General features: G+C 42.2%; 5 protein-coding genes across 5 annotated transcripts; 4 read left to right on the plus strand and 1 right to left on the minus strand.

Annotated features, from left to right (window-relative positions):
• Positions 1-12,281: 12,281 nt before the first annotated feature.
• NCU04702 (hypothetical protein) lies at positions 12,282-13,818 on the plus strand (the record flags this gene model as incomplete). The annotated part of the gene is made up of 3 exons (XM_955140.1): positions 12,282-12,953; positions 13,331-13,465; positions 13,678-13,818. 3 exons carry the CDS (start codon positions 12,282-12,284, stop codon positions 13,816-13,818), a joined length of 948 nt encoding a protein of 315 aa, XP_960233.1.
• An 802-nt stretch (positions 13,819-14,620) lies between these two features.
• On the plus strand, positions 14,621-15,759 carry NCU04703 (hypothetical protein; the record flags this gene model as incomplete). Its single annotated transcript, XM_955141.3, has 3 exons — positions 14,621-14,713; positions 14,873-15,235; positions 15,298-15,759. 3 exons carry the CDS (start codon positions 14,621-14,623, stop codon positions 15,757-15,759), a joined length of 918 nt encoding a protein of 305 aa, XP_960234.3.
• Positions 15,760-18,815: 3,056 nt separating this feature from the next.
• On the plus strand, positions 18,816-19,511 carry NCU04704 (hypothetical protein; the record flags this gene model as incomplete). The annotated part of the gene is made up of 3 exons (XM_955142.3): positions 18,816-19,039; positions 19,089-19,107; positions 19,362-19,511. The coding sequence occupies 3 exons, from the start codon at positions 18,816-18,818 to the stop codon at positions 19,509-19,511; spliced, it is 393 nt and encodes a 130-aa protein (XP_960235.3).
• Positions 19,512-19,777: 266 nt separating this feature from the next.
• Positions 19,778-20,529, minus strand: NCU04705 (hypothetical protein; the record flags this gene model as incomplete). Its single annotated transcript, XM_955143.3, has 2 exons — positions 19,778-19,813; positions 20,281-20,529. The coding sequence occupies 2 exons, from the start codon at positions 20,527-20,529 to the stop codon at positions 19,778-19,780; spliced, it is 285 nt and encodes a 94-aa protein (XP_960236.3).
• Positions 20,530-23,046: 2,517 nt separating this feature from the next.
• On the plus strand, positions 23,047-23,844 carry NCU04706 (hypothetical protein; the record flags this gene model as incomplete). Its single annotated transcript, XM_955144.1, has 1 exon — positions 23,047-23,844. One exon carries the CDS (start codon positions 23,047-23,049, stop codon positions 23,842-23,844), a length of 798 nt encoding a protein of 265 aa, XP_960237.1.
• Between the last annotated feature and the right edge of the window lie 1,447 nt (positions 23,845-25,291).

Genomic DNA, 25,291 nt, shown 5'->3' on the forward strand with positions numbered 1-25,291 from the left:
TAGCTTTTCCTCCAGGAATTAAACCAGTACTATTAAAATATACATACGTAGCGGCTAGTTTATCTCTTGTACCGCCGAAGCTATTCCTCGCCCCTCTCGTACTATTATTCTTATAATTATTATAATTAAAATAATTTAGCCCCCTCTACTTTTATTATAATAATACTAGCCTACTATAGAGTCTATTGAAAAAGATAATAATGAAGATTACCCTCTTACGCCGCCCCGGATTCCTTAATTATACCCCTAGATTTTAGAAGTTAATAAGCTTATATATAAGCAATAATTATTCGAATTTTAATTCGCTATAATTAAATTCCTCCTTAATTATCTCCCCTTATATATATTTTAATAGGAGTAGTTCGCTTTCGTAGGCTTTACTGAATAAGATTCGGTAGGAAATTACCCTCCTATTCCCGCCGAATTCCGTTACTAAGACTATTTCTTTTATAATTAAATTCGTATTTTTACTATACTTCTCCTTACTACCCCTTCGTCGGTAGCCGCCGCCGTAACTACTCCTTTACTAACTATAACTACGCCGGCCTATATTAAATACCGTCCTAAATATAATATTACTAAATTTACTAGCGAAAGTTTTTTATAATTATAGAATTACTTTTATAATATCGATATATATTTCTAAGAGTACCCTTATACTTCCCTTTTATTTACTATTAATTATATTAAGGGTAATTCTAAGAACGTATAAATTAAATATATATTAGCTCTCTATAGTAAATCCGGGTATAATACTATTTATAATACATTTACGTGGAGTAACCTCTATATTTTCTTGGAAATTGAATATAATAGTAATATTTAAATTATTAAATAATTTACTCTTAATAAATTCGAATGTATATAGTAAAGTATTTTAGAAACCGTTTATAATTTCTATAACTGCTATTATATTAAAAAATTTAATTTATTGTATAATTAATTAGAATATACTCAGGTCGTTATTTAAATTAATTAGTTACGCCCCCTTTTTAAATAAAGTATCCTTTTAACGGTTAGTATTAATATAATAAATAAAGTAATAGCGTACGTAAAATAGTTAGAAGGCTTAGAGAGTATTAAACTATTTATATTATATTACTAAAATTAAATATCTTTAGGGTATATTCTATTATTTTCTTCGTTTTTATACCCTTTTATTTCCTCTTCGAATATTCCTTCTTAATTATCCTGTAGTAATAATCCTTCCGATTTTCCCCGTCGCCCCCTTACTATTTTCTAAATAAACCCTAATCTTATTTATTCCCTTTATTATTAGAAAGGCTATATATATAGTTAGTATACCTAATTAAAATTACTAAATACTTACTACGAATATAGTATAACGGGCTATTTTATAGTAACGTACCCGAACCGAGCCTATTATAATTATAATTAAGTTGGCTATTTAGTACGGAATTACTTTATCCCTATAGGTATTTCTTTATACGGAGCGAATATTAAACTAATTGTAGTTAGAGTAGCAGTTATAATTATTTAAAATAATATAGGTAAATTATAAATATATTTAGAAATAAAGTTATTAGTAAGGATTTATAGAGATTGGCGGAGTATATAAGGGTTAATAAATTTGGGTATAGAATTAAATTTAATTAGTAGGTATCTACTCCTATTAGATGTAAAAATTAATCCGGTACCCTATTATTTTATTAATTTCTCCTTTCGGCTTATTCTTATATATAGTATAATTATTTATTTTATTAAAATATATAACTTTTATAGTATTAAGTAGACGAAGCGAATTACTTTTACTATAGTTAAATCCCCGGCTATAAAAATTATTTTCGGTTACCCCTAACTTTATAAGTAGAATTTCAATATTAATTAGCAGCAATAATCGTTTTAATTTCGTATTAAGGTTAGCAATCTCGTATTGAATATAATACTAGCGAAGGAAGTATATAATACTATAGCTATCCTAGCAGAGCTTCGGTAGAATTTAATTTTATTATTGGACCTTCGGGAAATAGTAAAGGTAGAAGAGGGTTTCTACCCTCCTATATATATAAATATCCTATTCGAAATCCCCTCTTCTTTAGTATTAGAATTTATAGCCCTACCCGTTATAATAGAATCGGCCGAATCGCCTCTAATCTTTACCCCCCCGGTAAAGGTTTTTCGAATAGTATTTAATAGCGTTTATTCTACCTTAATACCCCCTACGGAGCTAGTACTATTATAATCCTTAGAGTTATTAGAGGAAATAGAAGGCGAGTCCGCCGTCCTTAAACCGATTATTCTATTAGAGTACAAAGAATTCCAGTCGGTATTCGAAGCTTCGGTTATACCCCTACCCTAATATAACCGATTAAAATATTATATTAATTTAATCGAAGGGGAATTAGCGCTTTAAGGATTAATTTATATATTAAATATTAAAGAATTAGAAGTATTATATAAGTAGTTAGTAGAAGTATTTTAAAAAGGATAGATTTATCTTTCTATTAACCTAGTAGGCGCTTTTATTATTTTTATTCTAAAGAAGGGTAGAAAATTAAGGTTTTATATTAATTTTAGAGCATTAAATAAAATTATAAAGAAGAATTAAACGGCATTACCCTTTATTTAAGAGATTTTCAATTAATTATTATTAATTAAAGTCTTTATAAAATTGGATTTAAAGGATACGTACTATAGGATTTAGATTTGAGAGGGAGACGAAGAGAAGATAATATTTTATATGAAGTACGGGTATTATAAATTTTTAATTATATTAATAAAATTAGTAAATACGCTAGCGATATTTTAAGTGTATATTAATAATACGTTAGCGGGGCTAATAGATACAATATATATTACTTATTTTAATAATATCCTAATTTATAGTAAAAATAAAGAAGATTATATTAACTATATTAAGGAAGTTCTTTAATAGTTATAAAATTGTAACTTCTATATAAATTTAAATAAATACGAATTTTATATAAAGTAGGTATTATTCTTAAAATATATTATTTCCCTAGAAGGTATATCGATAGATTTAGAGAGGGTAGTAGTAATTGTGGAATAGGAGGTTCCGGCGAATGTTTATAATATTTAAATTTTTTTAAGGTTTATAGGGTTTTATTAATATTTTATAATATTATATTCTAAAGTAATTATATCTTTAATAGAGTTATTAAAGGGGAATAAATGGAAGCCGTTCGAATTTATAGTAGAAGCGGAAGAAGTATTTAAAGAATTTAAAAAGCTATTCTAAGAAGTTCTTATATTGTACTACTTCGACCTAATATTACAAATCTAAATGAAAATAAACGTATTAGACTTCGCAATCGGGGCAATTCTTATATATTTATATAGTAATAAGTAGCACCCAATAATTTTCTTCTCGAAGAAGAAATTACCGGAGGAAACTAGGTATAGGGTTAGAGATAGAGAACTATTAGTAATCGTAGGAGTATTAAAGGTATAAAGGTAATACTTATTATATACAAATAAATTATTCTTAATAATTATAGATTATTTAAACCTATAATATTTTTAAAATAAGGAATAGGCGAGTACGAAGTAGAATTAGTAGGTATTAGAATTAGTAATATATAATTTTAGGATTAAATATTGTCCGGGAAAATTAAATTTAATAAATAGGTTATTAAGGAAACTATAATTACGAAGGGGAAAACCGGAGGTAGGGGGCGACTATTTATTAATAAAGGTTATTAAAGGGAATAAAGAGAAGGGTCGGGCGATAAAAGAAAGTTAGGTATCGAGGGTGTTAATAAAATAAGTAATTTTAATTAGAAAGGAGGTTTAAAGAACAGCAGTAGAAGAGAAGGAATAGTAATAAGATATAAATAAAATAGAAGAAAGCTAGGCGTTAGAGGACGAAAAGGTTAAATTGTAGGAAGAAAGGCGGAGTTTATAGGGGGAAAATAAATTAAATAGGGAGGAAAGGAAGCGAAAGGAAATCGAAGGCGATAGTAGAGAAAACGGAGTAGTAAGGAAGAGGGTAAGGTTTATAAGCGAGGCTATTACTAAATTAGGGAAGGAGGATAAAGGTATTATTATAGGAAATATCGGCGGGTATATAGTAGTAATAAGGGTATAGAAGGACGAAGAGTAGTTATTACTATTAGGGTAATAATTATTAGAAGTATAAAAGGAAAATCTATTTATTATTAAAGAAGTATAGAAGAATAGCGAAGGGGGGAGATAAGTAAAGAATTAGAAGATAGGGGAAGATAAAATATTATAGTATTAATATTAAGTCTATATTCTAGAACGGATGTAGGCCGAACTATTCTACGCCTACTATAATATAGTAATAGCCGGATATTTAGGTTAGAAGAAGATATTAAAATGTATTAGTTAATTCTATTATTAACCTATTATTACAACCAATATTAAATTATATATTTGCGAATATTTAGTATATTAGAAGGTTAAACCGTATAATTACTAATTATATAGGTTATTAAAATCGCTACCTATCTTTACTATCCTTTAATAAAATATTTTATATAATTTTATTATTAGAGTACTAAAATTATTCAACCCTATATTTAATTAGATTTATAATACAATCCTTATTATTATCGACTACTTTACTAAATATACCCTATATATCCCTATATAGAAGATAATTAATGTCTAATAATTTATATTCCTTTTCTAACGAAATATCTTTTAATAATTTAGCTTCCTAAATTCAATTATATTAGATAGAAGTAATTTTTTTACGAACTAATTTTAGAAGATTTATTACGAACTCTTAAATATTTATAAACGTTTTAATATAGCCTAATACCTTTAAATAGATAGATAAATAGAGAGGTAAAATTAGAATTTAGAATTATACTTTCGAATCTTCTATAATATAGAATAAGTCGATTAAGCCGAAAAAATCACATTAGTACAATAGACGTATAATAATTATTTCTATACTACTATTAGAAAGTCCTCCTCGGAGCTACTTTTAAGGTATTATCTTTAGGGATTAACGGACTTAGAACGAAGGCGGAGGATAGTTCTATTAATAATAGTTACCAATCGAATCGACGAACTACTTTGTAGGTAGGTAGAAGTTATAATAACTTTAGAGGTCGTTTATTAGGGGTATACGAAATAGTATAATAAAGTTCGGAAATTAAAGGAGTTTAATATTAGAAATTAAATTTTATTTAATACAAAGTATATTAAATAACATTACCTAAGCGTTAAATTAATAAATAAATTTTTAAGACCCTTCTAAATTATTAAGGTTGTTAGGGAAAAGAAGATAGTATATTAATTCGTATTCTCCGTACGTTATTAAATCTACCTAGTATTCCCTATTATTTTACTAGAGCTGTACTATAGGGATCCTACTATAGTAGTATTGCGAGGGGAAATTATAAATATTAAGGAGAATAATATTTAGTACGAAATTAAAGTAATTATAAAGTATTATAAATCTAGCTATTAATATTAGTTCTAGGTTAAATAGAAGGGGTATCTAAATAATAAGAATTCGTAAATTTTATAAAAGGATATAAATTACCCGGACCTTCTTAAGGAATACGAAGTTAAGGAAATATAATAGTAGTATACTAATAGCAGGCTAATTACTAGGTTAATAAGAATTAATTAGGTAGAGGAAGGAGAATAGTAATTGTTTAAAAACATAGAGTAAAGATGTAAGATGTAGATATAAAACGTAAAATATAAAGTAGAAATATAAAACGTAGACGTAAAATATAAAACGTAAAATAGAGATGTAAGATATAAACGTAAAACGTAAAACGTAAAGCAGAGATGTAAAATGTAAATGTGAGATGTAAAATATAAAGTAAAAACGTAAAATATAAATGTAAAATATAAAATATAAATATAAAATATAAATATAAAATATAAATGCAAAATATAAATATAAAATATAAATATAAACTGTAAAATAAGGATATAAAGTAGAAATATAGAGTAGAGAGGTAAATTAGAAATGTAAAATAGAAATGTAAAGCGGAAATATAAAATAAAGACGCTAAATAGGACGAAAGATAGGAAGGGAAGGTAATTTAATTTAATATAAAATACTAATAAGGCGCTAAATAGAATATAGCCCGTATTTTCCATTATTACCCCAAATAAAAAAATCCTTAGTAATATCCGCTATTATCGATATAAAATTAAAACCTACAACTTTAGGAGGAATATTCCCGTACGCTACTACGCCTATTAATAATATTCGTAAATATTACCTTATATTATCTATTTATAATTCTCCCTCGTAAATTCCAATAATTCGTTTAATTTTCTATTTAGTAACGCTAATTTCCTATTAACCGATTAATACTAAGGATTATAATTATAACCGGAGGAGGGGGGGATATAAATAAGAATATTTAGTATAGAAATATTTATAAGGGAGTTAAAGGGGGCTACTGGATTAATATTAGTATTAATATTACTAATACTATAGTAGCCTAATTTCAAATAGCCCTTACAATTAAAGTTAAAAGTACAAAGTATCTTAAGCAATATTATAAGGAGATTATTATTAATTAAGCGCACCTATATTGTAATTTAAAATACTATTATAGAATAACGTAATTACTATAAGAAGGGGGTAGGCAGGGGGTTATCAGTATTAGTAAAGCGTACAATTTCAACTATTACATTCTATATAGCGTTCCGTAGATTACAAACACCGCGAGGAACTTCAAATATATAGCGGCGTATCGTTAGTGAATATTGCGATTTCTCGTTGAATTTTGGAAGGAAAAGACGTTAGCGAAGTGAAAAAAAAAAAAAGAAAAAAAAAAAAAAAAAAAAAAAAAAAAAAAAAAAAAAAAAAAAAAAAGAGAAATATACCTTTAATCTAGCAAGTATTCTAACCAATTAATTTAAAAGCTTCGTACAAATTCAAGGCTAGAGCGTTTGTAAATATTTAGGTTAAAGTAATACTATATCCCAAATAAATAAAAGGATAAATATTATTAGAATATAGGAAAGAGAATAGTTGGGTAAAGGTTAATAATAGGTATAAGGCGAAGGGAGGAGGAGGATAGAGTAGAAAAAGGAAAATAGAAAGGGGAAATAAACGTACTAATTAAGCGCGTTAAGGAAGTGGGGATTAGTATGTAAATATATAGTAGCGAAATATATATTTAGGGGGGGGGCCGGTATAGGCGAAGGGGGGGCGGATATAGTAATAAAAGTAAGGATAGGAGGAAGAAGAAGAAGAGAGGCGAAGAAGGTAGGCGGAAGGGGCGTTATATAAACGAAGGAGGAGGTCCTTATACGAATATAAATTAAAGTAAATAAATATAATTTTAAATAGGCGAATATAAAATAATATAGGGTAAGAAGAGTATTAAATAGTTATATAAGTAGTAGGAGGGAGTAAATAGAAGGATAAAATAAAAATAATAGTTAGAAGGGGAAGAATAGGACGAATAGGTAGTAATAGCGGCTATAAAAAAGTAGGAGAAAAAGGTAGAAAATAGGAAAGTACGTAATTTAAATTGTAGTAGGGAGAGTAGGGGTAGTAATTAGGAATTATACTATTAGAACGAAGAGAGTAATATAAAAAACGAAGTAAGGGTAATAGGGAGGCGATTAAAAAGGAATAATATAAATAAGGGAGGTTTACGGAGGAAATAGTATATAGAATTATAAGAAGCGAAGGAAGGAAACGAAGGTTCTAAATATGGAATTTGTAGGGAGGGGAATTATATTTAGGTATTATAGTAAAATGTAGTAGGTACAAATAATTAAATAGAGAATAACCTATAAGAGGAGTTTCGAATTCAATTATATAGGTATTATATAATAGGTATAGATAATAGAGGGTGCCCTACGAAAGTATTAGGCCGCGCTACAAGCGCGGATAATAGAAAATATCTAGTAAGAGGAACTATAGGGTGTAATTATATTAGTATCTTAAAGTATTTATTAATACTTTTAAATTCGGTATAGTACTCCTTATTAAGTAAAACGATATTTATTACCTCGTACGCCTATAGGACGATAGTCTTAGTAACAGTCGGGAACCTAATTAACTTCTTAAATCTAATACTAGTTTTGTATCTATATTGGAGTTTATAAGAATAGATATTACAATGCCGATATTCTAGCGGGCGGTATGCTAAATAATTAGATTTAATACCGGTTTCGTATCCGTACTAGAATTTAGGAGAATAGATATTATAATACTAATATTCTAGCGGGCGGCTCGCTATATTTAAAGTTTATAAGAATAGATATTATAATACTAATATTTTAGTAGGCGGCTTCGTATCCGCACTAGAATTTATAAGAATAGATATTACAATGCCGATATTCTAGCGGACAGTACGCTAAATAATTAGATTTAATACCAGTTTCGTATCTATATTAGAATTTAGGAAAATAGATATTATAATACCGATATTTTAGCGGGCGGCTCGCCGCATTTAAAATTCGTAAGAATAAATATTACAATACCGATATTCTAGCGGGCGGCTTTATATCCGTATTCGGAGCTTATAAAAATAAATATTATAATACTAATATTCTAGTAGGCGGCTCGCTATATTTAGAATTCGTAAGAATAGATATTACAATACCAATATTCTAGCAGGCAGTTTCATTACCGTATTTAGAATTTAAAAAAAAGGATATTATAATACTAATATTCTAGCGGGCGGCTCGCTAGTAGCGAAGCGGCTACAATATCCGGAATATAGCGTCGGCGGTTATTACGAGTAATAATTCGCCGGAACTAAGGGGCGAAGACATCGCACCTTCGCTAGTAATATAGCCCAATAATATTATAATAATATAATACCAACGCCCTCTACTATTTAACTAGGATCTACTATAAATTGTAAAGGTTTTAAAGACGGAACCTATAAGGGGGGGGGTTGTATTAGGAAGCTAAGAATTCGTATACAGAAGCACCTCAGCGGTTATTACTCCCTTTTATTAACCGACGTATAGGATTACTAATAATAATACCTATATCGGGTCGGGCTCGTAGGAAGGATAATCCGGCACCGCGCTGAAGCGCCAAACTAGTACGAGGCTCTATAATACTCGTTAGCGGATAAATAGAATTTATATAGGTATAAAAGAGGTTCAACGAAGTATAATTTATTATAGTCGGTAATTATTAATATATCTTTAAATTAACCCCTAACTTACCGTCCCCTACGTATAGCTACGACCGTAGTCACCTCAGCCTACCTTTCGCCTACATTCCTAATAATTGCTTCATTACTTTATTACTTCATTACTTTATTACTTCATTACTTCATTACTTTATTACTTTATTACTTTATTGCTTTATTACTTTATTACTTTATTACTTTATTGCTTTATTGCTTCATTACTTCACTGCTTTATTACTTCATTGCTTTATTACTTTATTATTTTATTACTTTATTACTTTATTGTTTTATTACTTCATTACTTCATTACTTTATTACTTCATTGCTTCATTACTTTATTGCTTTATTACTTTATTACTTTATTACTTTATTACTTTATTACTTTATTGCTTTATTGCTTCATTACTTTATTACTTTATTGCTTTATTACTTCATTGCTTTATTGCTTTATTGCTTTATTGTTTTATTACTTTATTGCTTTATTGCTTTATTACTTTATTACTTTATTATTTTATTGCTTCATTGCTTTACTGTTTTATTGCTTCATTACTTTATTGCTTTATTGCTTTATTACTTTATTACTTTATTACTTCATTGCTTTACTACTTCATTACTTCATTGCTTTATTGCTTTATTACTTCATTGCTTTATTATTTTATTGCTTTATTACTTCATTACTTCATTACTTTATTACTTTATTACTTTATTACTTTATTACTTTATTACTTTATTACTTTATTATTTTATTGCTTTATTGCTTTATTGTTTTATTGCTTCATTGCTTTATTACTTTATTGCTTCATTGCTTTATTGTTTCATTGCTTTATTGCTTCATTACTTTATTGTTTCATTACTTCTAGACCGGAAGAGAAGGGTGATAATGTAAATAGACCCTGCAGTTGGTTCTCCAAATTTTTGAGTTAGGGTAAAGTAACAATGCAAATGGATCCCGCTCTCCCCCCCCCCCCCCCCCTTCTCCCTTCCCGGGCCGGGGCTAAAAAGAAAGAAAGAAAAAGAAGAAGAAAACGAAGAGAAGAAAAAGATGAGAAGAATAAGAAGAAAAGGAAAAGAAGAAGACGAAGGTAAAAAAGGGGAAGAGAAAAAAAAGGTAGTAAAAAAAAGGAAGAAGAGAAAGAAGGAAGGAAGCTAAAAAGGTTGAAGTTAAAGTTTAAGGTCTGGGCGTAAGTATTGAATTTTGTAAGTATAGTAGAAGTGTTGATATAAAATGGCCAACAGCTGGCTGTAGATGGGAGCTTGGACTAGTTTTATAAACGACTTAGGTTACACTTGGGCTACTGTAGATGTGTGCGAATGCACACACACACGACTTTTTGGGAAGACGGACCATTGATGAGATTTCATTTGCTTATATCTCTACTAAACGAAGAGATAAAAGAAAACGAACTCAAGATTCATAATCAGCGCACTTGAGACTATCAAAATAATAGTCTTCTCTATAGGATAATTGAATTTCTTCATCTTCGTCTCTTATTTCGATGGTCCGTTTTACCAAAAAGTCGTGTGTGTGTGCATTCACACACATCCGCCAAGACTGCACAGGTGTTTGAGTGTGGGAATGACAGAGGTGCCCCATTTGCGATTGGTAAGCGCGGGGCTAGTTTCGGAGTAGGACGTCGACCAAAGGTTACAGGGAATCTTAACCTATGGGGTAGGAGGCTGTCATTGTCTAGATCTTCGGTGTCAGACTCTGTAACCGGATCGTGGATGCCCTGGGGCAGATGCCGTGGTAGTCTTGGGCTAGGTATTGGAGGAACGAATCAAGATCATATCGTGACGGTTTTGTTTCTCACTCTCTTCGAAATCTTGTCCGATTCGACCGCGTCAGTAACGGCTGGTATTTGAGATGGGATGTACTCAAAGAAAAGAAGATAAGTACGCACCTTTAAGAGCCATAGAGTGCTGCATTGCAAAGGGTTGGATCCGTGGATGCCATGGTGTTCGTGGATATAGTTGTCTTTGGGCCAAGGGCCAAGGTTCTCGGTCTTGACTGGTGTCTTCTCCCCCGGAGTGGAGTTTTGATAGCCTTCTTGTTGGCCCTCCTCTCAAGATCGCTCCTTTGGCGCTCCCCCGCTTGCCCGGGGTTTTTTGCTGCCCTCTTGTTGGCCCTCCACTGGCGCTCGGGCGATCCTTTCTCAACCGTTCTTCTCTCTCTGCGGGAGTTTCAGCAGCTTTCGTTTCGGCCTTCCGTTGAAGAGCCGGAGGCAGCTCGATGGATTGTGCCAGGTATCAGCTTGTGGTGGTGCTTGCGGGTGGAGGGGTCAAAAACGAGGAGTTGGCGATTGCGTGCCTGGGCGTCGAAACAATGGCCTACGTCATGGTCAGGATGCAGGGAATCCAGAGATCCTCTGACCTGTGCCAAAACCGGCGTATTCCACTGGTGGTAGTGGTGTGGGCGGGTGGTAAGAATTCATGTGCTAGAGATGAAGGATGCTGGAGTTTGAGGAACTCTATGAACCACCTCTTGGATGTTTCTTGCTCGCGTAGACTGGTAACAGCAAGCGCCCAATTCCGTTACGTATAGTTCGTTCTGTACGTTTTCTGCACTTGTAGTCCATCGGCACTCGGTTTGAATCGGGCGGCTTCAACCGTTCGTTCATCTGCTGAACTCGAGTCAAGGGTGGAAATTGGCGGCGTGGTGGTTGTTGGGGATCCATCGTGACATTCGACTACCATCGTACTATATCGAAACAGGCCGAAGATGGACTTTTGGTAGTCTGTCTTCCGTTTCGGATAAGTACCTACCTACTTGTAGAGGTAGGTTGGCGGTTTGCCTGCTCCGTGCCCCTTTCCGAGACTAGACTCAGACCCAAACCACCATTCACTCGCGTCTAGTGCTCCTTCCTCACGCGTCAGCACCTCACCGCTTTTGGACCTTTTGTCATTTCCGTCTTAACTTTGTGCCTGAACCTTTGTCGAGCGTTGCCCCTCCTCACGGTTTCTTTCTCCGACTTGCTTCCTTCCTCGACTGATTATTCTTGCTCCAACAACCAAGAAAAACTTGCCTCTCGAGTGATCACATCCCAGTCACTACACGCCAGAATTCGACACACACACATCTCACGATCACTGTCTATATGTAAGTCCTTATGGAAACTGTAGGGTTTAATGCAAGATGTGTTTTCGCGCGTTCTTGATCGCTAATCTATCATCATCGCAGACCATATTCAAAACATGTCGCATATTCAGAACCACGATCAAAGCGGGCAGCCCACCGAGCAAGTCGCTCATTCTCCTTCTTTTAATTCAGCCGCTGGTTCACAAGCTGTTCCTGCTCGCTCTGCTGGCGATCAAGTGGATCGCAATTCCCCAGAGAAAGTCACTCTGTTCACTACCGATACAAGTCTTTCCGAGCAAGTTCATGCTCCGCCCATTCCTGAGGATGAAGACCAATCGAGAACCAATTACCCAGTTCAGAACAGCGAGATCCAAAATGTTGTCGAGGTTGAGGAAGTCGTCCTCCCCTCCATTGAGTCCCCGACGGAGAACCTTCCAAACGACGATGACTACGCTACGGACCCTGCGGGTTTAAGCGAGTCTGAACTGCGCAGGCGGGCAGTCGCTTGGATGGAGCGGACTTACCATCATCTTCCGAACGGTTCAATTGTCCAAGCTCCAAGCTACTTTCGGCGCACCCGATCCAGTCCCGCTGGTAGACCGGCAATTTGGATCAAAGATTTCGTTTGGGGTCATATCAGACCGCGACGGCTGACTAATGATCGCCTCGCTGATATGCCCCTGGAGAGAAGGGAGAGCTGGGCTCGAATGCAAAGAAGGGAGTGGGAAGAGATTGAGGAAGAGAAGGGACCGACTCAAGAAGAGGGTGATCGCTCAAACTCAGAAACGGTATAACAACGTGCAGTTTTTTGTCAAGCGTGGGCGGATCTGATCCTGTGGAACGCCCGCGTCCAATGCGCGAAGTGAACGTCATAATGGTGATGAGATTCTCGGCCATATTAACTACCACGTCGAGATTGTTCATGATCACAGCGCCTTTTTGAGTAGCAGTCGTGGGACGGCAAGTGTTGCTGGAAGTCGTTCGGTAGGTTTAGCTTATTAAGTGCTATTTAGCTTGGAGCCGCCGTCTGGCTATTCAGGGATCGGTAGATTGCTACTGATCAACAAAAAGTTCGAGTGACCGGAGGCTGGAGCAAGAGTTTTGAGTCATCTAAAATGGCCGAAAATTAGGTCTGTAGTGGAATCTTAGAAAGCATGTCTTCCAGTTGTTCCCGCTCGCTCTGTTGGCAATCGAGTCAATACTTGATCGCGAGCCCCACGACGTCGCCGCGGAGGTACTCTTCGGTCTTATTGGCCGTCTTGCACTTGCGGCAAGCACCACGCGGACGGACTACCCAAGGGTAAGATGCGATAACAAGAAGAAGGAACAGCGGAGACTCACAGGGGTCCTGATGGCAGCAGACACGATCAAAAGCAATGTTGTACTCTTCGCGGTCGCCAAAGACCATCGGCATAATACGGTAGAGCTCGCGGACGCAGAGGTTGCACCACACGTGGTCGCGGAGAGGGCGATAGTCCGACATAGCGCTCTCCTTCTTCTCAATGGGTCCAGAATGCTGTCGAGGTTGAGGAAGTCGCCGTCCTCCCCTCAATCGAGTCACCCACGGAGAACTCCCAGCTCAAGAGGCCATACGATGCTGTTGCCAAGCGCGAACAGTCCAAGGGCAAAGGCAAAGGCAAACCTGGCACATGAGGGTTTGTCGCTGTGCCGATGCGCTGCCGGCTGTGTTCGAGGGGACATAGGCTAGAATCAAATTGTTTTTGTTCTCGCCTCCATGATGATGTGTTTTGTTGTCGTTGCGTGCTCCCAGCCGAGCATTTTGTCACTGAATACGAGAAACAACAGCGTCGGCTGCGAAAAGGGAGAAAGGGAGCGACATCAATTTTGATTGTTTCTACTTCTTCTGAGTCTTTCTCTTGCGACTATCTCCCACTTCCATAGCATCCATCCTTGCTTCCAAAGCCGCCACCCTATCCTGGATCGCACGCAGCTTCTTGGAGGGGGGCGCCGCCGCAGCCGAGGGGGGGGGGGGGGGGGGGCGAGGGGTTTTTCAAAGGCGTCGTCGCAATCGGGCTTCATTGCAGATGTTGACGAGTCTCTCCCCAACCCAGCGTGTATTCTCTTCGTTTTCTTCTGTCGACAAATAGATGTCTCGGAATCCCTTTCCCAACATCCTCCTCCTCCTGTTCCAGACGTGCTCAATTGGGTTGAGAGCCGGACTGTGACTGGGACGCACTTCCGCACGCCAGATGCCGTGGCTCTCGGTCTGATAACCCCTTGATAACCCTCGAAGTGCGCACCCTGGCATTATCCTGATGGAGAAAGGGTTCCTGGGCGGTAACGAACCCCACACTAAACCAGCGACGCGTCATGACTCCTTCCAAGACGTTTCATTTTTTCGTTCAGTTTTTAACTGATATTACCGATATGTTGCAATGGGCCAAGAGCCTCTCTAAAACGGAGGGGGGACGGGGATGTTGAGGAGTGTGCTACCATGTACTCCCTGGGCACCCTATTTGACCCCCTTCGTCTCTATCCTCAAAACCGCCGCGGCCGCCGCACCTCGATCCGCTTCTCCTGCTGCTTGGTGGGTCTGTAAGGGAGGCTGCAAACATCCCGTCCAACCCATCTTTCAATTCCCTTCTTCCCACTCCCCCCTCTTTCTCCGAATTCCATCCTCTTCTCCACCCAATTGTAAGTATCCCAATCATCAATGACCCCTGTCGTTCCTTTCTTCCCTCTGCAGTCACTATCAACACTAGGACGAATGAAGACGAGAAACGACAGAACCATGACCGATTTCGCGCACAGAACGGCACCTCAGACGCATTTCTCGACGAGCACCCAGCTTTTGGCGCTGATCAATGTTGCGAGAACTGGAAAGTGGATCAATCCACGTTTTTCAGCAACTCCTCTGGGCTCCGGCCTTGCAGTCATTGTCGGCGCGAAGAGATTTCCCCACATCACGGACGACCTCTTCAAAGATGTGTTCGTCGGGCTGCCCGAACATGAGGTGGAGGACCTGGCGATGTCCCAAGTCACTGAAGAGGAGCGGCAGATCGCCCTAAACCTTACGTTCATCCGCTTGCTACAATTCTTGTCGTATGAAGTTCACGCATGGGCGCTTATGTTCGAGAGGACGACGCGGTTGGGCGTCAAACCGCGATCTAGGGGTCCCGCCTTTTGGAGGGTCTCCACGCTATGGAGAGGCAGAGGGGAAACCGTGAGATGCGTACCCGGGTATTCAATGAGGTGTCGCGTGGTGATGATGAAGAAGCTACGTTGGGGGTCGATACCGTAAACAAATTGATCCAACTCAACTTCGACGGTGGACTATCCTATATGTTTACGCATCTCACCATAGACGCGCATCTTATACCGCCGAGCGACAGGGTGAATATGGTATATTGGGCTCTCAGAGAGTCACCTATGTTCGCATGGACAGTCAGGAAGTGTGCCGAGCTGTACAACACGCGGAAACGGGTTCTGGTGGTCGCCAGAAAGGGAGAGGGGCAACCGCGCAATACAGGCCAAAGTCTTCGTGTCCCGCGCCCTAGGCCGCCACTACGGCTCTGGGTGCTCAGGGGCAGCGGCTACGTTAGCGGGGGCGGCGTTGGCCAGGGCTACGTCTAGTATACGAAGCTGTCAAACTACCAGCTGCCAGGGCTGCTCTTCCTGTTGCTTTTTCTGTTGTTGCTGCGGCTGCTCCTGCTGGTGGCGGGCTAGCGCCCCTCAAGGACCTGAGACCGGTTCACGGGAGCTTGTTGGTTGTCGAACCAATCGGAATGGTGCATTAAGTTGTTGTAGCGCCGTGTGAGTTTTCTCGGTCATCACGATTCATATTTTTTTCTGTCGGCGTTGTACTCCGTTCCGACTATCTTGTAGTATTGGTCCTTCTGGCCGGCGAGCTGACCCAGCACAGAGCCCATGTGTGGGGCGTCGTGACGGCTGCTATCAAACGATGGGGTCGTGACACCTGCTGGGAAATATAGCCGTGACATTATTATCTCTCTGGCCCATCCGTGAGAGCAAAAGTAAAGCGTGACGGAACGACGAGAACGGAGTGTCTGCAAGGGGTAGCGGCAAAGAGGCGATGCGGGGTTTGGGTGCACGGCGGGGCGAAGTCTGGAAAGAACGGAATTGTTAGCTTGACTTCGAACAACACCAAATCGAGTACAAACATAACAAAACTCAACTGGAAATAGTCTTTACTCCGTGGACTTGTTTAGACGTGCGCAATTGGAGAGTGTCCAAGCAAGGTGGGAGGCCCAGTTCGGTGCGGGGGCAGGCCACCCGATTCCCGCTCCCGCTGCAATAGGAGTGGGGACACATCACACGGGGCTCCTGAACCGCGACTTCCGGCTTGCTGGTCGCCAATTGCAGTGTTTTGGAGGCCAGAAGGTGACAGAGTCTCTAGCAGAAATTACAAGACATGAAGGTGTCGATTCCAAAACTACAATCAACAAGGAAGTTAATCACTTGTCCACTGCATTTTCTGGTCGCTTCGGAGCCGAGACCCGCACTATGGCTACTTCGACGATTTGTTCGGAGACAGCATCTGTCTCTTGCCTCGGGAGAGATTTCTGTACATGGGCCTTAATACCCCCCACAACTCCCTGCTTGTAAAGATTAGTTGTGCATAGGTCATGCATCCAGTTCTGCAGTTACGCACACCTACACAAACGGCATCAACTTTCGCGGTTACCAATCAGGATTCAAGAACCCAACGGCGTTCATCGTGTACAACGGATGATATTGACAGACGAAGTGAAGGAAGCCTCTGGATCGGATGATCTATTCTTGGGCGTCTCCAAAGCCTTCGTCTTTCCGAACAGATTTGAGTCTGTTTTTGGGTCGGTTCGCTAGTGTTGTGAGTTGGCTTGTCGGGGACAACCAGGTTCGCAGAAGCTGGCTAATAAGTGGTCTCCATTGCCAGGAATTCTTCGAGATCTGAGTCGGTTTCGTGGGTGATTGGGTTTTCTGGGGTGAAAGTGGCATTGGGTCCTGTGATCCTCCTCACTGTCCTCGTCGTGGGCGCCGAGCAGGATCAGGGCATTGCCGGCGTAAGACTGAGGGGAGACGGCATTGGACAGAGGCGGCAAAGATCGTTGTGCATAGCGATGACCGAGTGCAGTACGTCGGAGATTGTGGCATTCTCGGGGCGCCGCGGGGAGAGCGAGAGAATCCAGAGATTGACAGTCCAAGGCTGGGGGCCACGCAGTTCGGGATGATGTTCTGGAAGCTCAGAAGACTCCCAAGGAAAGATGCTCAGGCGTTCACAAAGAGTGTGGATGCCCTGGCCCCAAAAAGGTAGTGTCCCGACGGAGGACCTCCGCATACTGAGATTAGCGAGGTATAAAGTGGACAGGATTTAGAACAGAGAATCCAACAGCAAAAAAAAAAAAAAAAAAAAAAAAAAAAAAAAAAAGGGGCAACAAAAGTGGAAAAAAAGGGTGAAGACAGCGACTTGCCCCGGTTTCGAACGCGGTAGCGGTAGGTAGGGTGGCCGGCTGCCCCCCCGGTGGGGGCGACACTACTACTACCGCTGCGCCATAAGACCCCTCGGGCTCGTCCGCCCCATCTTCTGTTGAGGCCTCGGTGTTAGAATTGGGTGCTGTCGACGTACTACATATACCCCTAAGTAAGTAAAGGTTTGGTACATGGGTTGTCCCGACGGTGGTTGGAGATCGAGACTGAGACGTGACTTGGGATGAAAAGATAGGTGAGGGGCGGAGATATATCCCACTGGAAGGCACAGAAGGTATCGTCAGCTGTAAGTTGCCCTTGGGTTCGAGGTAAGTGCCCCTCATACCATCGTTACCTCTAATTAGAAGAATCTCTACCTACCGACATGGCACCTATTAGCGGAGCTCTCGGCAACGGAGGTGGATAGGGAGAAGTCTAAGGCTCTTAGCGAGTATATTCGAAACGTTTTACTATCTGGCGAGCTTGGGACTGTCGGGCTACGGAGAGCTTCGTCGTGGTCGGTGTATTCGTCCGCCGTTGCCCGCCCCGTATTGGAACTGTAGATCCATACAATACCCGTATCGGCCGTAGCATTGTCGTTATCGTAGAGGTTGAGTAACCCAATACTCATCAGGCAACCAAGTACCAAGTCTTGCTGATGGTCTTTGCACCATAGTTGCAAGATTAACGCCAACTGGTCGATGCTGTAATTGTTCTCCAATGGCCTAACGTTTTTATCACTTATGGTGGCATGGAATGTGCGTTCTCTATCGGCCATCTCGTCACCCTGGGCGATGGCAGGGAGTTCCTCGGTGGTAGGAGCTGTTATGCCGGGTTGTTCAGAGACAGCAGGAAGCGCACCAGAGAGGAAAGAGAGCGATCCAATCCCGAGATCTCTGCAACATAAGCTCAAGCAACGCCAAAAGCTCACCAAGCCGTGGTTCACCCCGCCAAGCCTCGACGTTACTATCATAGGCCGGCCAAGAGGGAGATCATCATAGCGTCTCCCGACCTACCTACTGTCACTAATAGGGGCATGACTACCCCCTTACTTCTCCCCAATAGGGGTACCACATATCCCTCATCGGACATCCCGCCGATGCGCATATATCAAATCGAACTTGGTCACCACCGTCGACGGGACGAGATCGTGCGAATCACTGCACACCATCTTGAAGAAATGCATCGATTCGACTACGGATCTATCATAGCACGCCCACATAATGCGTCCCAATGAGAACGCGGATGTGTCGACCCTACAGCTACATGCCGTAGCCGTCAGACGCGGTGATCTGGCGTCCCCGGGCACAACCGACGCAACTCAACTCAACTTGATCATGGCCCGTGAGGGCATTTGTGCTACCATCTTCATCGCCCTCCATCTCTACACCACGCAACGAACCATCAAGGACTTCAACGCTTTTCAAAGCGCATTGAACAGGATGGTGTAAGTTTTCGGCGGCTATCACACCGACGATTGAATTTGTATTTTTCAGGCCTTTTCTGCAGCCGCGAGTATGTGCACTACCTATGCTGAGGCGCAGTCCCCGCTCCCCACCCCCTCGACCTCGGCGGCGGCTCCCGCTGACGAGATGCGCGGACAACCGGTTACACGGGAAGAACTGGTTCAGCCGGGTCGGGACTTGAGATGTCCTGGGCTCAAACTTGTCCCCCGAAGGAGCAAATAGCACGCTTCACGACAACTGGTGCCCATGTGGCTGTTCCGTTGCGGTTCTCCTTGTCCGTTGGAACTCTCTTCTTCTCTAGAGTCCTTTGAACTGCCTAAACCGGAATCCTTTTTCCCCCGGAGGGATGGCACGCTTGATCAGGGTAACCAGCCTTCATGTGGCCGTTGGGTTGCGGTTCTCATTGTCGGTTTCAACTCTCTTTTCGAGAGACCAGAGACCGGCGCAACCTGAATCAGTCGTGCTTCTCTCCGGAACTATTCATCTTCCCAAAGTTTGGTGAGCTATCTGGAGGTACTCTGGCAAGTAATCCATGTTTTTGTCTGAAGTGGTTGCCCACGAGATAACCGGAGTTGTTTGACGGTTGTTTGGCTATTGGATGCCATGTGGGATTGTGGACTGGATGCACTTGCGCCCTGGCGCCGGGACCAATCCGGGAGAGTTTCGAAGGACCAACACACGAACAAGTTCTGCGACATCGACCAATCGCAAACGCGAGTTTATGCTGGCAGCGTGTTGGCGCTCTCGACCACACTCTATAGTAGCGTAGCAAAGGGCAAGCTGAGCTCGGCAGCCTACCACAGACCGCACACAGCTTCGAGAGTCGTGCATTTCGAAAAGTTGCCCAGAGGGCCAACCTTCCTCGGGCTACCGAGCAAAACTTACATGTAGCCATTGGTCCACATCTTCTACCCAATTCCAGCGTGAACGCAGTTGGACTGAACGTCAACGCCAACGCCCAATGTTGCACGAGAATCCGGACTAGCCCTTGTCTGGAACAATTCGACCATTCTACCTTGCCTACCGCGATACCTCGCCTGACAACATTATTATGACGGACCCCACGAGCGCAATGGAATAGCTACCCTTAAAGGCCAGCTCACCGACCATGGCATGCCTGTCAAGGTTACGGCTGACGACGCCGAAACAATAACCCAGAAGCAAACCTAGGCTGCCCTTGTCACCTTTCCCTAGCCATTGAAAGCAACAGGAGGTTACCTACAATAAAGACAAATGTGGCGGCGCCCTTTTTGTTCATCGTCTCCTTCGACAAGTACTTCCTGACTTTCTCAAGAGTGCTAGGCTTGACGGGGGCGTCGCGGCCGACAGGGGGCGAACTAGCGGGGCCGGCATCAGAGGCTACGGCGTCCGATGCTGCGCCGCCCTCCAAATCGTCGGGGGGGGCCGCAGCCTTCGCTGCCTTTGAGGCAGGCGTCTTCTTAACGGCACCGGGAGGTTTCTTACGAGGCATAGCGCAATAGTAACAGTACCGATTCAGGGTGGGTGCGGGTGCGAGGCGGCGGCGGACTCGGTTGGGAAGCGGATACAATACGGCGAGGGCGGTAGCGTAGCGTAAAGAAGAAAGAAGGGAAGGAAGGAGGGAGCCGAATTGACATTTCTTTTATAGAAAATACAAGTAGCTTAGGATAACGTAATTAAGGAAAAATAGGTACGGGGCCGATACGGCGCCGTTGTAATAGCGAAGCGGAGGGTTTTTATCTAGTTGTTACAATACGGTTTTTCCCACCGACTATGAACGAAGTAGTACCGTATGCCTATTGGGCGAACTATGTAAATAGTTAGCGTGTATAAGACTAATAATTATAAAGACGAATAACAGTAGGGATACTTACGGTTGGGGGCGTGGTCACAAATACCTAGATAGCAGAGACACAAATTTACAAAATAGGTAGGTAGCGCTTGAGATCCAGAGGTAGCTATGCTACCCCTCGGATGAAATATAGTTCAGAGAGAACATCTTCCTTGCTAATTCCATCAATATCTACAGGAGAAGAAGTTTCATCCAGATAGGAGATTTTTCTGTCCAAGGGCTATCAGATGGCGTCTCGAGAAGATATCTCACTATCAAACTTGATAATTATCTCTTTATTCCTTATTCTCCAACTGGTCTGGTAGGGTGTATTTAGAGTTGTCTTTCAAAGCCTATCAGCAATCCATTCTGGGTTGCGTGGATCACATTTGAGGATCCAGATTGTTAGAAAAACCATGACTGAGAGAGCGGAGCGCAAAGAATAGCACAAACTAACCCCGATGCCCACCCCTCACTCACTCGGCGCCCCCAGCGGTCGCTCACGGTCTTCGGTCTCAATCGCTTGAGCGCCCTTCCACAATGCTCTTGCCGTATCAGATGTACTTGTAAAGAGCATCCCAATACTCTTACGCAGAAGCCTTAATGCAGTTGAGGCATGATGAATGTTGCTGTCGGGGTTCGTGGATGGGTTGCTGGGCGGCGAGCTGGAAGCCCGATGTTAACTTGCTCCCTACCCCCTCTACCTACAAATCGGACGACGCATCTCTTGCCCCGTCCAGTCTATGAGCCTATGTAGGTACGCAAGTATATCCCCAGTATGTCCTCTCAGTTCCAGATGTTGAAGTCGTCGTTGCCCTCCGGGCATGAGGTTCGAAGGGGCACATGATTATGGAGACCACAACAGCACGCTTGAGCAGGTCGTATCAAGTCCAAAGATTATGAAGAAATGATCGGCGATCATGATGACTGCGGTAGCGGCGAATGTCAATGTGAAAACGGCAGTTCATCGCTTGTTGTCGATACAGGAGTTGAACTCGCTACCCAAGAAATTTACCCTTGCGCGGCTGCTGTTGCGCCTATTCAATGGGGATCTCGAGGCAAAGTCTCACCAACGATGTTTGTCAGTGTATGTGGTTTCGGTGTGATGGTGCAGTTGCGGGCGAGCTGCGTTTATTCAGGCGTCGATAACGTTGATAAGGAGATGTTCGATCGCCCGCTGAGCGGGACGGGGCGTGCGGTCAGTCATCCTCTTGTTGGGATCCGTTTCCCGAACAGGCAGCTCACGCGTTCGGGCTACATGATGTTGCGGTCTCTGTAGTGGTGTGAGCGAGCAAAGTCCCAGTTGGGGATGTGACGGGTAAGAAAGGACTGCAAACCTAGATATCCTTGAACGGCCTTGGTGGTCTTGCGGTGGTCTGCTGGCGATGGTGGGATCTTGGGGACACACTCTCTCAACTCCTTGAGCGAAGGATGGGGGAGTTTGATGTCGCTACGTATACTAAAATTCGCGTTTCGTGTAAATCTGGGTCTTGGGGATTCGAGGCATATGGCTGGTTGCTTTTTACCTGGATGGCGGGAATGAAACTGGGCGGTACCGGTACGGGATATTTCTGAAGGACTCGCAGAGGAATCGCTGTAGCTCAGGAGAGGCCGAGTAGATCGACAAGGACTTGTTGGCGACTGTGGATGGAGCAGGAGCGAATACTGGCGGTCATGTGGCTGGCAGTGTACTACGGATCAGGATTGGAAATTACCGTTCCTTCCTTTTTAGGTTTGTAACTTTGGAAGGCACCCTTCACTGACGGCGACTTCTTGACCGCCTTAAGTTTTGCCTGGAATCTTCCTTCACTTTCTCCGCGTCCTCAAGGATAACTTTTTCTCCCACTTGATCGCGTCCGGAAATCTTTTGCACTCGTCTTTTTGTTGTCCTCACTACAACAATCTTCACCACTTTTTGCAGCAAACTGAGCAGAATCGCCGAGACTCTTCATACCCTTCTCTATCAGCGCCTTCGAGCTTTCAGTTTGCCGACGTTGCCCTTGCTCTTTGTCGCGTCCCTCTTGTCACCCAATCTTGTGTCGTCGTCGTCTTTGTGCGACATTTTCTCCTTATAAATACATACTGAATCTCCAAGGTACGACAAGTATCTCCCAAAGATCGGAACACTGGATCGCTGCTCACAAAACCTATAGACGTTAAACATCCCCCTTCGATAAAATGGAAGTCAACCCTCCTACCACTCCACACGGTCCGTCGAAGAGAAAGTCTCCCTCTTCTGACACCAACGGCTCCCCGCAACCCAGCAGCCATAAGCGTCAGAGAGCCATCGAGCGCGAGGAGCCTGCACTCAAGCTGAGCGACTCTTCTCCAAACCAGCACATCACGTCGCCAGGAAAAATCCTGGAGTCAGAGCACGAAGACGAGGAGTCTGAAAGGGATACAACAGTGTCAGACCCCTTGGACATCGAATTCGAAGGTGCAACCGACGATCAATCTCACCTCACTGGCGATCGTAATCGTCCTCTTCGCAGAAACACTCGCACGCCAATTTTGGTCCCAGTCGAGCCCGAGCTGTCGACAAGTGACATCGACGACCTGCTCTCCGGTTCAGAGGTTGACTTGGACTTAGAGGACGAAGACTCGGACTCCGTGACCAAAGGATCACCTTCTGGCCGAAAACCCAGCCAGAGCGAGGAGCGATATTACATGGCCATGTGTAATATCGACTATTACAACTCCCTTTCCGAGCCGGACCTCCGCCGTGAGGCTATTCGTTGGATGGAGGAGAACTCTCGTGCTGACCCCAAGGGCACCGTCGTCTACCCTCCACCGTGGTACATCGCCACTCGCTTCGAACCACCTCGTCCTAGATTGTGGATCAAGGATTTCTTCTCGGGTAGAGTTCGTCCGCGTCAGCTAGTTAATGACCGGCTGGCCGAGATGACCGTCGCCCAGAGGGAGAAGTGGGCGAGAGAACATGGAATGGGAGGGTACGACGATGAGGACACCGAGTAAGAGACGGAGAGATGTCCGGAAGGAGCGATGAGCCTGGGAATGGTGAATCAGAGAGTGGGGAAGGGAGTCATGGAATGGTGAGAGCGAAAGGGGGTCCTAAAGGAATTATCGCAACTGGTTTAGGTCGCAGGGCTACCAGCTGGTTAGTTTGACATTGTGATTGCTATGAAGCAAAGCCTTGATACCGTCCAATGTACACGAAGAAGTACCGTTCTATTTCCTGTTGTAGTTTACTTACCAGGAAGCCTACCCTCCCAAGATTCTCTTGTGTCCTTTCTGAGCCCTCTCGCTGGGACAGCAGTCCTAGAAGATGTGACTTTCATATTTACTGTCAGTGTCGTGAGAAGACTTGCAAGCTTGAAACTTCACCCGAACAGCGTTAGTCATACGCGCAACACCTCAAAACTCGCAGATTCACTACCATCAACAACAACCAAGAAGTGAAGACAGAACCTTTCCAGCGGTCGCCTCACCGAAATGTCACCAAATGACGAATATCATGGCAAGGAAGTCTAAGTGGCTTGGCGTTTGGATTTGACACAGGATCACAAATACCAAAAGCTCCAAAAGTCGTCTAGGCGCTTCTTATTGCCCGTCACCGGTTACGTGCGGGTTCAGGTGGTCCAAAGCTTGCCACGATGCAGCATTCAACGGCATCGTTTGACGCGCTCTGACGCATCGCACTCATTAAGTACAGCTGAGGTGGGGGCAGGGATTCTCGCGGGCATCTGTTCGCAGCCATCAAGTTCTTGACCCTCAGGTAATCCATGTTATGGAGGCTTTGAAAAAAAAGAACAAAGCTAACAAAAGGTAAGCAGGATGACTATGTCATATCAAACGACCAAGTCAGCAGTGAAAGAGTCACATCTTGCTGTTTGACCAGTTTGACTCACGGCACTATTCCCTTTTCACCGTTGGCCTTCCCATAAGAACAACCACAACCCAAGCCAACTGGCAGGACGACCTGTTCCTTAAATGCTTCCAAATAACTAAGGTACGTACGTACATGTTTTCTCCCTCCTAATCGCCCGTGTTTCCCCTTCATCAGCTCAAATCTCGAAACGCCAATACTAAAACGTTATAGCAGTTGCCAGTATCCAGAAACAGCGTTCCCAGCAATGTTCGATCTCCTGAAACATTACCACAGCAACGTGGGTTGTACTACCGGCATCTCGTCTTGCACAGGCCAGACAAAGCAGTCCATGAGGAGCCTCGTTGCATCTGATACGCCTGACCCTTTCCCACCCACGATGAACCAATATTCATTTCCAGCACCGGTTTCTACGTTTGACCACCTCGTGATGGACAACATAATGAAGGGGACTGGATATCTCTTGGAACACCATGGGCCCGTATACATTTCGCAGAGTCGAGCGCCAAACCGTGATGGAGCGGTGCCCCGTGGAGAAGGATATTGAGCGGCTGACCCCTACAAGAATCTGAACGA

This window comes from Neurospora crassa, linkage group VI, assembly GCF_000182925.2.
Source record: "Neurospora crassa OR74A linkage group VI, whole genome shotgun sequence".
In the NCBI taxonomy this organism is placed as follows: Eukaryota; Fungi; Ascomycota; class Sordariomycetes; order Sordariales; family Sordariaceae; genus Neurospora; species Neurospora crassa.